Below are 15,533 nucleotides of genomic sequence, written 5' to 3'. Positions count from 1 at the left end.
CACTTATGTAACTGATATTATCCTCTTTTTGGGGAAAAAAAAAAAAAAAAAAACTTAATCACTGTGGCTAGACTGCCATAATTGCACAATAGTTTTCACTTTCCTAATTTGCTAGTCAAATTGGCTAAATAACCTGCAACATCAGATATCATTAGCGAATAATGACTACTGACTTTTTATTCAAATAATGAAGTCTGACGTGGGTCATTTTTTTGGACATATCCTACTCAAACTAAATTGCAGAAGCTCAGAAGGGTCATGGACACAGTGTTGGTCTGGAGCCCTAGACTAGCTTTCTCCCTCTTTTAAGAGTGCTAAGAGCAGAATGTTACTAATAGCACAGTGTTGTGGTCTGAAAGCCTCTGTTGTATAACATCCACCAGTTCCTGAAAGTCTTCTACCCACAGCCTACTTTCACTGCATCCTAGAGCACTTCGTTGCATTGATGTTTTTTGTGATCTTTTTGGGGGAGTATCTGTCTAGATCTATTTCTCAAAGCCTATGAGATGCACCTTTTATATAAAAGCCTTTGTTAGGAGAGTGAGCAAAGCAGGCTGGAGTTCATACCGAAGAGAAACTTTTAGTGGGTGTAATTGCCCAGTCTAAATGAGGTATTCTTGTAGGTGCTTGTTGTTTTGCCTCATGTTGCTTTAATTACAGCCACGGGATAAAAATGGACATTAGTGACCATTACCAGGATTCTGCAGCGTCTGCCCACAAGCTACATGGTTGAATAACTAATATACATAGTTGTCTGTAAGCAAGACCATTTCTATTCTTCAAATATGCGAACTCAAGCTTGTTCAACATGCTTGTCTTTTTTTTTTTTTTTTTGTTCAGGTGTGAAATGCAATTATTTCTCAAATGAAAATCGGAATCTCTCTGGTTAGATCAGATTCACAAGCCTGGTCCTGAAGCAGGAAAAACACTAAAATGTGCAGGACCAAGGGTTCTCCAGGACAGGGAACCTGTGGGTTAGACCATTAGCTTTATAGATCTATGAATGCTTTATAGATTCACAAATGAATACATAATGCATCAATACTGGACTCCACAAATCGAACTCAGTGTTCTAGATTGGAAAGCCAGCAGAAACTGAATTTACAGATTGCAGTGTTTCCAATGGTCTTCATCCATCAATCTTTTAGTAAAATTGGGCTCCATTTAGCAAACTGGATACAAACGTTTATTCAGAAGTTGCTTTGAGGAGTATTTACACAAGAAATGTGTTCATGCAGGAAAAAAATTGTATCCTACTAATTTTTTTAATCTAGCAGGAATTTTTTTTTAAGCAATTTGCTGATTTACATTTAGTAATACCCATAAAATTCCATAAAAAGCAAAGCTAAATGGTAAAAGAGGTACCTCCTAAGCATGTGTGCCAAATCTTCCAGTAATGCAGCTCAGACATTACAGCGTTGTTGGCTGCCACACACACCCCAACTCTTGCTTCTTTTATAGGATACCATTTCTTTTGTCCAAATTGAATGGCTTGTCTTGATGCATGTGTGTTTTTTTTGTTTTTTTTAAATCGCAGTAACTCCTCGCCAATTATACGGTTTGAAGCTGATCAATCGTGGTTCACGTTAGTGAGTCTCCTTATAGGTAAATTTACACAAACCCAGGATCTCTCGTAGAATTCGAACATTTTTCCAACCTAACTCCCTCACGTTTAAAATAAATAAATAAAATAAAAAAATCGCAAACTTTCACATGAGCATGTGTTTTTCACTTGATATAATTACATGTGAAAAACATGAAATTGCATGTGAATAAAAGCAAACACGTGGCATGATGTGAATAATGTGATCGTGTGAAAAATAAACATGACAAATGTGAGGGGAAAATAAAAACCCTTGCACTACATTTGGAAACAAAGTGAAGTCTCTAAAAACCGTATGTGAAATGTGGGTTTTTTTTTTTTTTTTTTTTACATTTGCAGTTTGTGGGACTTTTCCTTAAGGGCTTTAAGGTCTTGTCTAAATGCTCATGTGAATGATTTAATGAATAAAGTCTTCTGCGTCCAGCTTGAAAAATGAAGCCCAATATGTGGAGCTTTAGGAATCTTTATTTTAGTTGGAAATAATTAAGTCTTAGAATGTCTGAAAGGTGTAAAGTATCAAACTGAACAAATATAACTCACTTGAACAAAAAAAAATTCAGCCTGCTAGCCAAAAGTCGATGCACATAAGAGGAAAAAAATTACTTGGCAGAGGACTGTATTTTTTCAATCTATCAGAAAGGAAGCCATCATCAGTGCCAAGTCGCTCCTTAATGAAATCACGATCTTGAACTCAGGGGTGGATGTAGGTGTGTGTGAAAGACGTTCACACTCCGACTTGAACCAAACTCAGCGCTACTTCAAGATCAGTTCACAAAGCCATGACTTCAGATTTGTAGCACACCCACTCATCGCTCTCCTCCTCTAATTAGTCTCAGGCTTGAGTGGAGGTGTCATGGGGAGAAACTGATCATGGATCAGAGGCTGAGCCACAGGCAGCACCAGACCCTCGGCATGCGGAGGAGAGAGTGGGAGCGAGCGAGTGGTGCTGATAGCAGGCAAGCTGACAGTATACTCACTGAAGGCCCTGACTGAAGCATTTCCAATGAGAAGTGCATAAATGGAATGTCTTGGTCAGGTTGGATCTTCACTTTCACAGGTTACTGGGACTGAGGTGTAAAATATTCTCCTTACACAGCATCAGATTCCTGTTTTTGGCTCATCTGTTTAAACATTCAATGTGTTGTGCGTTCTGAGATGCTTTCCTGCTCACCACGTTTGAAAAGAGTAGGTATTTATTTTACCGTAGCCTTCCTGTCAGCTTGAAATATTTCTTTTCTCTGGCTATTCTCCTCTGAGCTCTTTCATCAACAAGGTGTTTCTGTCCACAGCACTGCGTTCACTGGATGTTTTTTGTTTTTCGCACAAAAACCCTTAGACTGTCATCTGGTGTATTTAGAGTTTTAACCCTTCGCAAGGCTCCAATCAGTGAACATTTTAGGGGGGTGAGACGAATAATAGGAGGTCTGGAGCACCGCTGAACAGGGTTTAGAACTGCCTATGCTTGGGACCCAGACTGTGCGTGTATGGACTTGACCCAAAGAGCATGAAAATCAAGCCTCAAACTCTGCTTCTGAGGTGCTGCAGTCACCACAGCACATGAGCAGTGTCATGACAGCTTGACTCCTGCAAGAACAAAAAGGACATTATCAATTTAATCCTCACTGCTGATGCATTAGGGACCGTAATTTGTGAAGCATGTATCCCACAGCATCGTAGTGTGGTGGATAGCATTGCAACCTCACAGCTCCAGGATCTCTGGAGCGCGGGTTACTGACTGCATGGAGTTTCACGTTTTCCCAGTGGATGCATGGGTTTCCTCTGGGTTGTTTGGTTTCATCCCACCTCCTACAAGCATGCCAATAGGTGAACTGGCTACACTAAATTGCCCCTAGATGTGAATGAGTGTACACAATGTCCTGTAATGAAATGGTTTCCCATCTATGCCTTGCTCCCAGTGTTCCGGTATAGACTCCGGATCCACCAGCACCCTGATTATATCCTATGGCACGGTCTTGCAACGGTGTAAAAATGGACCAAAAAACATTCTGAAAGGGGTGGAAAATAAATAAATAAAAACCAAAAGCTTTTATTAAACATTTGTCCTGCCAAGTTTGTTTTCACACCCGAACATTTGTTGCAGAGAACAGAACACACTTTTATTTTAGATGTTTTATATTTGGATATTTGCATTGTTCGTCGCCAAGTAGCTGGACTGCTTCCTGTTTACCAGCCATCTTGAGAAGTATTCAAAAACTCAAAAGAACCAAAACAGAGAGTTTCTAGGTGAACGCTCTCTTAACTAAACCATACCAAATGCTTCAGTTTGTATCTTGTGTATCTTTGTGATCACAGGAATCCTCTCTGCATGGTGTAGGCCCACTGGGATCAGATGGAGGAATAATGAATTATGGAGAATGAGTGTCTCGTGAGACGCTGGCTGAGAAGATCCAAAGTGTGTGTGGAATCCAGGAGGTGAAGCAGCCTTCGCTTGGCACATACAGACGTCCGCCTCCAGCTTTCCTTCCAAACAGCAGCACTGACACGATGCCAGCTTACAGTGAGAAAGATTACAGCTTACAAGGCTGATATTTACAGGTCAGCACTAGATAAACGTGAGTCCGGTTCAAAATTTGGGCTCAACAGCTTAACATCATGCTTATAAGAGTTTCACATACTTAACACTCATTCTGTATTTTGCTCCAGAATGTTATATTCACCATCATTCTCTCCCAAGAATCCATATCTACTTTTCCATTTTGAGGTAATTACACTTCCTTCATTGACTTTACAGACAATTTCCTTTACTCTAAGACGAGAGCAAAGCAGGAAACAGCGTGTAAATGATCATAATCTTACACTATATTCCTTTTGGGTTTTTTCATTGCAAAAGAGTGCGTGATATTGTTCAGGGTCTGATTTTCACATGGTTTATTTCTATAATTACGCCCCATTCATGCATCATATGCACTTGGTCCTTTAAAACACATCAAAGTGAATATATTTGCTTAGTGAAACCTAATGAACCTTAAGAATTGATAGTCATATAACCATTTGCTGTTATCAGGAGCTTATTTGGTCAAAAAAAAAAAAAAGGAAATGAGAAAATAAATAGTGGTATAAATGCAATTGCTGCCTAGACAAACACATTACAACAAACACACCGGCTTAATGCGTAAGGCATGTCATACTGCGCAACAGCATAATGGCACACCTTGAGGTTTTTGTTTCTTTTAAACATTTAAAAAAAAAGGCAAAAAGAATCCAAGGGCACGTTCGCAGGTGTCTTTTTTTTCCCCCTCATTTTCTCAGTTACAACTCATTTTCCTGGCTCTTGAAGACTTGAAGACACTTACGCACCTCTAAGATAGAAAGTGGCATAACAGTTTGTCTCTGAGAGACTGAGGCCGAGGATCTTTCAGAGTCTTTTTGTATGGGCCAGAGAAATACAATCTCACACACCTCTTCATGCAGCTCAGCACAAACCGAGTGTGTGCGTTTTAGCTCGTAACCAACGAGCACTCTCATATGTGCACTAAGACTGGGAATCATGCAGACGGCTATGAAATCATTCACCTGTGGGGATATTAAGCTACACCTTGTGTTTTTACTTGAACACAATAATAATGTTTTCCTGTAGCCTAGTTTTGGTGAGAAAACCAGCTCAAGCTTAATCTCACCTGAGTGTTAGCCATTTGTGCCTTTCAGTGCACTCTGAAAAAAACAAACAAACAAACAAAAAAAACAACAACGCCTATATAATGTCACTTTACGTCTCAGATATAGAGAGATCCATCAGCAGGCCCCACGTAACCCACGGCGATGAGGAGGACGTCGATGAGGGTCCAGATGCCCAGTCCTCCGAAACTGAAGAGCTTGCCCAGTCCCTCTCTCCACTGACCCAGATAAAAACGGTCGGCTCCAAACCCACCCAGAGTGATGCTGCGTGAAACCGGGAGACAACTTCTTTTCATCTTTCTCAAATCATCTTTCAAATTACATCCATATCAAATATACTGTAGTTTTTATACCACGGGACAAAAATGCAGGCAAATGATTCAACATTTACAAGTTCTGTATTAAATATATTAATAAAACTATATGTTGTAATAATAATAATAATAATAATAATAATAATAATTCATTTGTATTTTGGCGTTTAGATGGATTACCTGAGTGTCAGTGCTGTGGACCACTTATATCCTCCAGTCCAGTTGCAGAAGAGTCGCTTCTGAAATTCCCTTTTTCCTGTTCAGACCAGACAGAGATGGACAAAATGTCCACGTTTTGCACTCGGATAAATATTTTAGTGCTACATATTCAAGGCACAGACACTTTACTGAGCCCACAAATGTTACGTGCATGAATGAACAGCAGTACATACGTAACAGAAGGTAATTGAATATGAACATATTCCTCAGAGTGCACACACAATGAGTTCTTAACAGATACAAACACACACATGAATAGATTACAGTCATTGACATGAAGGTCTGGCGCTGTGTGAAGCATCCTTAGTCTCTGCCTGGTCAGGATCAGAATAATTTAAATTAGGCTAAGAGTTCATATTTTGGAAAACGGAACCAACTAAAGTAATTATAAAATATCGTGGACAAAATGATAACTGCATGAGTGGGATTAAAAAAAAACGGTCCCGCGCACATCTCTAGACGAACCAATCATGAGCTCGTGTAACGTAGCTGAGGGTGAATTCGCACACCACGCCGACAGCGCTAGCATTTCCACCTGTGAATTTTCCAGTGTTTCTGGGGATGTAGGGTTTACGTTTCATAAAAATAAAATAAAATAAAATAAAAACAAAACACACTACCTTTTAGTTTAGGCCACACCCACTTTGGATTTAAGATATTAGCATTATGTTACACTCCTAATATCCAAGCTGCAACCAAATAAATATACTTTATATGAAACCAGGGATATTTACTTGACATTTATCTGTGATAAAGTATATTTACTTGAGATTGCGATATAGTCATATCTAAGAAACACAACACTTAAAAAAAAAAACAAAAAAACAAATAATGCCAAATTTAAAAAAAAAAAAAAAAAAATCAATAAATGTCAATTCCATTCAAATGCCAGCCTTGCCTAAGAAAAAATAAAGCTGTGAGCACCGGAACAAAGTGACATTTAAATTCCCCATTTAGCTCTATATTTACCTGCTCTAAAAGAACTGATACCATCTACTAGTGCATCTCTTTCACATCTTAGCGCTTCCTCTCCTTATTCACTGTGCAGCTCTTCTAATGATAAAGTGAGCTGCACAGACAGAAAGGCTGCCGATTTTATTCAGGCTTCCTCACATGAACGAAGGACCTTTTCAAATGCCATATTATATCAGTATGAATGTAATACCTTCCACCTTACTCTCGTAACCTGAAGCCGTCTGGAGATAAACGACTGAATGAATTCTGAGCAACATGCCACTGGGAAACACTGTGAGGATGCGAGTGGACTGATACATCAGTGATGTGAGGGGATATTGGAGAAGTGTGTGCTCTGCTGGAAACTAATTCAGCAAACTGATTTTCTTTTCTTTTGATCTCAAACCTCTTTAAACAGCTGAAACTAGGGCTTGTGTGACCAATAGTGATTTTTCATTTATCGCGATTTTTCATTTTTAAAATATCGCGATAAATGATTTAATCATCCAAAACCGCCTTAAAAAGACATGAAAATCAGCAATTTCAGTTTTAAGGAGAGTAGGGGAGGCGTAATATTATTACCTGATGTACATTAGGCAAAGAAACCAAAACAGCGTATTAAATCACTTTCTAATTATCATCACCATTAACATTTGACACTTCGTTGTTGGCATGTTTGATCTTTTCGGTTCAAAATCTTTGTTCGATCTTTCTCTTTCTACAGAAAAGAGTCGTTTTGAGCTGTTCTGACTGGCAACACCCCGAATTAATATAATAAACTAATGTTAGCTAAGTTGAACATTAGTGGGTGGGGTTAGTGGGTGGGGCTTCCAAAAAGTGTCAGGTAATACCAGAGCTTTCAAAAGTCAAATGTGGATCATTCCAGATTCACATGACGATTAGTTCATCTCTCGTTTTACTAGGGAGAAAACTTTGTTGATAATACACAACATGATGCATGTGAAAGGAATGTGTCCCTGGGTAAGGCTTTAAAGCAAATTCTGACATCTAAAAAAAATATCTTTTCCATATAAATTTAAAATAAATGCTGATCGGTGTCTAACAACAAACTCCCACACTGCTGTACACACAAATACTAGACTTCATTAGTATAGTAGATTTACTGTACCTAAGAACTGCTGCTGTAATCATCAACACTGTCCTGTGCTCATCCCAGGACTCTTATTCCCATCCTCTCAGCACACCGAGTACCGCTTGCCTCTGCAGTATACAGTTATAATCCCACTATCCCATGTTCCCTTTCGAGTCATCGAGGTTTCTTCCTCACATCACCTCGACGAGGTTTTTTCCAACACTCTCGTCTCTGGCTTGTTCATTAGTGAACTAAACCTACATCCAGATTTTTTGTTAAAAAGTGCTATACTAATAAAATTATTTTATTACGCTCTTCCTGATTTCCCTTTCCAATAGAATAAAAGATGGAAGAGGTCATTTCTGATGCACACTTCATTTACAAAAGGGTAATGCAGTGTGCTGTACACAGGCACAGATAAAAGCATACATGGTGTTGGAGAAGAGCACCAGACAAACACAAGTGAGTCTAGGGTTGTTCAGGTTAGGGATTTATCAGAACACAAGAAGCAATGTTCTGATATAGTTGTATATAATACAGATGTAATGATGGCTAATGGAGCAGTCTGGGAGCTGTTTCCTGCTCTAAGGACCGAAGCCATTAAATGCTGTTCACGTTTTGTTGTAATTCTGAGCAATGCAAGCTCATTGGTCCTTACTGATCTGAGAGATGAACTGAGATTTTTCACTTCCAGCATGTCAGTGTAGTGGAGTCCTTAACTATTTAGTGCTTCAGTGACATTCGGAGTTGTTCCTGCAGCTGACTGGATGACACTGTGAGGCAGAACTGGTCAACATTATGATATAGTATCGATATTGTGGTAAATTGTTTCACTTTTCTGAGATAACATTTTTATTGTAACTTTCTTTTTTTAAATTAACAATTGCAAGCTCTTATCGGAATCAGCTGATTTGATATAAAATTTTTGTGCAAAAGCCTCAAAATGGCTTTAAATGTCTTTTCATTTATTATTATTCACTTTTTTCCTCAATTGTTTTCGAGTTTTAGCACACTACATACGAATATAATCAAACTCAGATTTTCACGTAAAAAAAAAATACATGCTACATACTGTGCATCTTAGAAACGTCTCCAATTATTGTCGTGATATTTGTGACTTTTGTCATTTCGCCCAAGCTTAAGTGTGAGGATCTGAGAACTAGGCTGAATGTTTTCCTTACCCAGTGTACTGAACACATCTGCAGTTATACTCAATTTAAATGCAAAGGTTTTCAATTCCAATAAAGATGTCGCTCAAGACCAAATGTGCAGAGGTGAGGCATCAATCACGCTTCAAAACAGCACGCGTAAGGAAAAATTGCCAATTCATGTTTGCCCTACAGGAAGAAAATAAACTCTCCCTACAACGTCGTCCTCAGAAATCATGCCATCAATGTGCTGAAGAAAAAAAAAAAAAAAACACAACGGTAGCCTCAGTTTAATGCACATCTCATGTGAGTGAATCTGTCAGAGTGTGTGTGAGATGACAAAAAAGATTTCATATATATATATATATAGATAGACTGATGGACTAAAACAATAAATAAAACTATGATAAATAAAACAGTCAATCAATCAAGCACTCAATTAATTAATTAACTAATTAATTAAAATAAAATATTTTGTGGCTTAAAATCTAAGAGCATGTCAATTTAAGACAATTTAATACTCACAGCCTTTACTCAAATTTATACAATTGTGTTTATAATGCCAGACAATCATTTTTTTAGATTAATTTTTTTAAATGATTTATTAATGATTTTCTAAAGGACATTCTGACGCCCCGTGTGATGAAGCTGAAGCTGTGTACTGCACTTTTTTTTTTGGAAGGACAATACAGAGTAGTCCAGTTTTCTAGAAATGAAGGCATGAATAAATTTGTCTTGAACTTGTTTAGTTATTAACCTTCAAACATCTGTGATGATGCCTGCATCCTGTCATATAATGAATTACAAATTAGGAATTATTTGGTGTAGAGATGCCTTGTTGCAGAGATTTAGGGCTTAACGGGAACACATACTGACTGCAAATCTTCTCCAAGTTTCAGAGTTTAGCAAAGAAACTGATTTTTTCAAAGAGTATAAACCAGCGCTCTGTGACATTTTTGTATTTTTAGATATTTGCTGTTTGATTTTCAAGGTGGAGATTAGTTGTAACACAGCAGGGTGTTCAAACAAGACCTTTTGACCAAATCAATCATACGTTTTGTTATTCAGTCAGGTTTTTGTGTACGTCAGCCACCTATCTGTGCTGACAAAAAGATTTCTACTTGAAATGGTGGCAATTTATTGACATTAAGTCTAGGTATAAAAATTGGGCAAAAATACAACCCTCTAAAGGTTAACACTTTGAACGTGGCTATATTTTAAGAAGACTTTGTTATTGCTCTGATCTGAACCTATGCCATGCCTCTGGAGAAATATAGTGATTCAGGGTGTTGAATAAAGTCTGGCTCAGTGCAATCAGAAAATCACATGGCCTCATGCCTAGTAATAAAGCAGGAGCTATTTTTCTATGCAGTGCTGTAAAAAATGAGAGAAAGACGGCGTGACTAAGCCCTGAATCTACACTAATATATTTGGAATCGCTAAATATATCAGTCCTACATTATATATTTATAGTATGTTTTAGAATTAGCCTTTTACAAACAGCAAGCTTTGGCTACATCAGCAGATCTAGGCTTCTCTCCTCCCTTACATTCATGTATATACCTCCATAAGTCCATACCTAAGCAGTTTACGTGGTCCAGGACGGTGCAGGTGGCGTTGTAGCGCTTGCGAGGGCAAGACACGGTCATGCAGGTGGTAGAAATGTTGCAGCGATACTGAGCTGGATCGAGCTGCCAGCAAAACTGACAATCCACGGTCAGGTTAAAGACGGTCTGCTCCCGATTTGAGGCGTCCTGATGAGCACAGAGAGCCACTATATACAGTAAGTGCAGAACTGCTAAAACATCACTGTGTATCATAATTTATCACATACCTGATACATTTAAACAGTACCCCAATAGTATTGGCACCATTCAGAGATAATGGGCAAAAAAGAACTTGACTAAATATTAATAGTAGGGGTGCCAATATTTTTTTGAAACGTGTGCTTCAATTTGGGGGGGGGGGGAACTACACTAGTTGAGACCTTTTTGAAAAATCTTTTGTAAAACTATACAGCTTCCTTATACATTAAAACTTAAAAATATCAGTTACTGCACATTTTACGTATTGATATTAATGAAGGGTGCCAACAGTTATGAAACTGAATTGAACGTTGATGTACTGCATATTTTTCATGTTTACTTATAGGTACTATATTGACCCCTGTTCTAGGACAAACCCATACGGCCAAATAAACAGATTCTGGTTGCCGATTATGGCTCCAATTGAACATCACAGGTCTGTTAAGGCACACTAAAAAAAAAGCTAAAAGAAAGAGCCAAATACTTCTGCAGTGACTCTGCAGTAATTTACTGCACTCAGTCACTTCTGAGAATAAAGAATTGTGTGATTTACTGGCATACACACCACACAGTGAATTTCTTTCTTGGTCTTGCAGGTGAAATTGGCCGGCCTGCCGTAGCTGCAGTTGTGATGGTACGCGCACGTGAAGCAGTCGGCTGGTAACTTACTGCACAGTCCTCCGCTGGGACACCTTGCCTTGTGATTTTCAATGTCAGCCAGAGGCTCTGAAAGAAATCAAGTCCATCTTTATTGCCTGTTCCAGTACGGCATGTGCAGCAGGATGTAATACACAGTCGGGCCAAAACACAGCACACACACACACACACACACACACTGCGCCGAACAGTTACAATTACACACTGCGTCAAGACCAAATCCAAAACACACTCATGACGTCATGTTGTCAGATCGCCCAGCCCTGTGTTGTACGGTACGATCTTGGTATTGTGACCTTTTATTTAACAATATCCTTTTCAGAAAGTACTGTCGGTATATTTATAACCCTGACTGACTGCATTTTTATTCAAAGCTACTAATAGCTGATTGGACGGTGAAATCTATTTCAGTCACAGCTGTTTCATTTTCTCCAACTCTTCCTTGTTAAATTATTTACTTATTTACATAGACATTAAATAAAAATGCTATTTGTCTTTTGAGTTTATCCATAGTTTTCAGACACTATTTAAATTTAAGTGTCATAATACATATCCCAGGGCTGGGCGATATGACACGAATACTGCATCATATCACGATTCTCGACCACCTAGAGGTCAGAGCTACTGGGCAAAATAATAGTTTAACTACTTACGAGGTAATTGATTCGAATAACCTTTGCTATTTGTGGCGTGAAGTAACATAGTGCGTACCAAAGAATGCTTCATAACATAGATGAAACAATCGATAATAAAATTCACTGTTAAACTACTGTTTCCTGCTTAGGCAGCCTTGTCCTACATAAAACACAGGGATGGAAACTATATTGTGAAGCAGTGTAAATGTGATATATTGTAATTCTTTATCAGTTTGTGTCATAACTAACTTGATGTTGAAGAGGAGGAAGACGAGGCAGCTGCTGCTGGTGCCGCTGATCCGACGGGACCCGGGACAGCCGGGCCGTGCTGAGGTGTGTAAGCAGGATCTTGACCCACATGCGCAGAGCTCAGGTACCCTGTTAAACAGAGAGACATGCTGATATTGAGAAACTGTGTACAGTCCACAATGCTGACAGTGAAGGATCTCTAATAATAATTACACAGCAGCGCTTCTCATCATTGATCCAGATGTGCTCCAGTGAAACCAGTGCTCCCAAATTACTAACTCAGTCAGTAGATTTGGCAACTTTTAGACCCCTTTACTGATGTTATTTAAAAAAAATGAGACTACTGATAAATTTTGCGACTTTTGGAGCTGATGTTAGCAACTGACACTGTTCCCAACAACCAATCACTTATCACCAGCGTTCCCGACAACCAATCACTTATCACCAGCGTTCCCAACGACCAATCACTTATCACCAGTGTTTCCAAATTAGAAATCAATCACTTATCACCAGTGTTCCCAAATTAGAAAGCAATCACTAATCAGCAATGTTCCCAATGACCAATCACTTATCACCAGCGTTCCCGACAACCAATCACTTATCACCAGCATTCCCAAAGACCAATCACTAATCAGCAATGTTCCCAAAGACCAATCACGTATCACCAGCGTTCCCAACGACCAATCACTTATTACCAGCGTTCCCAACGACCAATCACTTATCAGCAATGTTCCCAAAGACCAATCACTTATCACCAGCGTTCCCAACAACCAATCACTTATCACCAGCGTTCCCAACGACCAATCACTAATCAGCAATGTTCCCAAAGACCAATCACTTATCACCAGCGTTCCCAACGAACAATCACTTATTACCAGCGTTCCCAACGACCAATCGCTTATTACCAGCGTTCCCAAATTAGAAAGCAATCACTTATCACCAGCGTTCCCAAAAACCAATCACTTATCACCAGCATTCCCAACGACCAATCACTTATCACCAGCGTTCCCAAACACCAATCACTTATCACCAGCGTTCCCAACGACCAATCACTTATCGCCAGCGTTCCCAAAGACCAATCACTTATTACCAGCGTTCCCAAATTAGAAAGCAATCACTTATCATCAATCACTTATCACCAGCGTTCCCAACGACCAATCACTTATCACCAGCGTTCCCAAAGACCAATCACTTATCACCAGCGTTCCCAAAGACCAATCACTTATCACCAGCGTTCCCAGCGACCAATTACTTATCACCAGCGTTCCCAACAACCAATCACTAATCCCCATCGTTCTTCAGGGTGTGCTGTTATTGAATAATAATCAACTTGCCACATGCCCAGAAAGGTTTAATTCGTTATGTATTTTATTTTCTGATGAAACTCTTCTCTCACGTTTTGATGTGCAAACCATAATGACAATTCAATTAATAAGCAAATTCGCGCGTCACGTCATATGGCGACTTTTAGATCATGTATAAGCCACTTTCCCCTGAAAATTGTTGGAAGCACTGTTGGCTGATGGACATTTTAGCATTTCCCTGTTTTTTAACCTAAAATGTAAGGGATTAATAATAAGTCTGAGTAGCAGAGAGAGAGAGAGAGAGAGAGAGAGAGAAACAAAGACTAAAAAATTATAAAAACTATTATAACAACAATATTATATTTCAAATTAATTTACTACAATAAAGCAACATTAGTTGTTAACTAGGCCTGGTCGTGCGCTAGCTAGCTACATAAATGGAATAAATTACTTATTTTTAGTCGGTTAATATTTTAAATTGTCATATTTTTTACACCTGGTTTGAGTAAAACTGTCACATTGACAGATACAATAACACTGACTAGCATTATAACTACCTACAGAGGAGCTTTGATGGCCAAATCCCAAATGACTCCTTGCTCCCTTTACAAGTGCACTACATGGAGTGAGAAGTAACGGCTGCTGTACACTATCTAGTGCACTAACATATAAAAGAGGCGGGGTTTGAAATTCAGCCCAGCTTAACGCTAGCGAGCTAAAGGGACCCTTAGCTTGTTAGCTTCCTCGTCAAGGAGAACGCAAAACAGAAGACGACAAACGTACTTCTGTTTCTATTCTCATTCTTACCATGTGCAGATTTGAAGAAAACATCAGCGAGTAGCAGGAATAAGACGCCATATTTTCTCATGATGCTCCGTCCCCTTTGAAAAACCCACTTAAAGCCGTTAGCGACCATCTCTACCGTCTGATTCGGGTTTTTTCCCCCACCCGTTTTCTGGAGACTCCCGCATCCTAAACTGTAATTGGCTAGTAGGACACTACTTGAGCAGCGATTGGCTCACAAGTCGCGCGAGCTGCCGAGACACTAACCAATCATTGACAAGGAGGCGGGATTTGACGGAATACGGGTATGGAAAATAAAGCGAGCAATAAGAGAACCGCCTTTTCTCTCATTATGATCTATCAAAATTTGTACAATCATTATATATTTATTAAAGTTATAAGACAAATTGATATAAAGAGACTTTGGACTTTATTTCTGAACTTTTTGGATTTTTCAACAGATTTTATGTCATGACACTTTACAAAATAACCTAATAACTGCATTGCAAATCTATTTACAAATAAAGCGGTAAGAGTTGTAATTGCTTAAATATTCACCTCCCATTGCTGTGAAACTTGGTTCTGGTGCAAGCAGAAGTCACATCATTAGTTTAATGAAGTTCACCTGTGTGCAATTAACATGTCACATGATCTCAGTATAAATCTCAAAATGAAAGCACCTGTTCCTTGAAGGCCTCAGAGATTCTTAAAGAATGATGATGTTTTTTGAGCTGCTCCAGTTAGGGGTCGCCACAGCAGATCACCTTCCATTGTCCGCATATTGATTTGGCACATCTATCCCCATTTATCCAGGCTTTGGACCTGGCACTGAGAGTGCACTAGCTTGTACCCACGATCCTGAGATCAAGGGTCCCATGTTCTACCAACTGAGCTATCCGAGCACAGCTTCTTAGAGAATATACCCTTAAAAAAAAAAAGAAGAAGAAGAAAAAAAAACATCCTCGAGAGCAAGCAGCTACCGAAACAAATCTGGGATAAAGTTCTGCAAAAGCATCCGTTAGCGCCATTAAATCTATTAATGAAACATAGAATGAATACAGAACAACCGTGACTCTGCCCTCCACTGAAATGAGTACCGGGTAAAGAGGAGGTCAGACGGAGAAGCTACCAAG

General features: G+C 39.0%; 1 protein-coding gene across 2 annotated transcripts; it reads right to left on the bottom strand.

Annotated features, from left to right (window-relative positions):
- Positions 1–4,475: 4,475 nt before the first annotated feature.
- tm2d3 (TM2 domain containing 3) lies at positions 4,476–15,055 on the bottom strand. Of its 2 annotated transcripts, none has more exons than XM_026927643.3 (6): positions 14,959–15,055; positions 12,314–12,442; positions 11,338–11,498; positions 10,547–10,721; positions 5,734–5,809; positions 4,476–5,503 (listed from the first exon to the last, which is right to left on the bottom strand). In XM_026927643.3, exons 1-6 carry the CDS (start codon positions 14,963–14,965, stop codon positions 5,338–5,340), a joined length of 714 nt encoding a protein of 237 aa, XP_026783444.1. In that variant the 5' UTR covers positions 14,966–15,055; the 3' UTR covers positions 4,476–5,337. The 2 variants fall into 2 exon arrangements, with proteins under 2 accessions (XP_026783444.1, XP_026783443.2); XM_026927642.3 differs by lacking the exon at positions 14,959–15,055 and adding an exon at positions 14,425–14,590.
- Positions 15,056–15,533: the final 478 nt, after the last annotated feature.

This window comes from Pangasianodon hypophthalmus, chromosome 6 (genome assembly GCF_027358585.1).
Source record: "Pangasianodon hypophthalmus isolate fPanHyp1 chromosome 6, fPanHyp1.pri, whole genome shotgun sequence".
NCBI lineage: Eukaryota > Metazoa > Chordata > Actinopteri > Siluriformes > Pangasiidae > Pangasianodon > Pangasianodon hypophthalmus.
The sequence above is the reverse complement of the archived record's forward strand: the minus strand, read 5'-3'. Positions and strand labels throughout refer to the sequence as shown.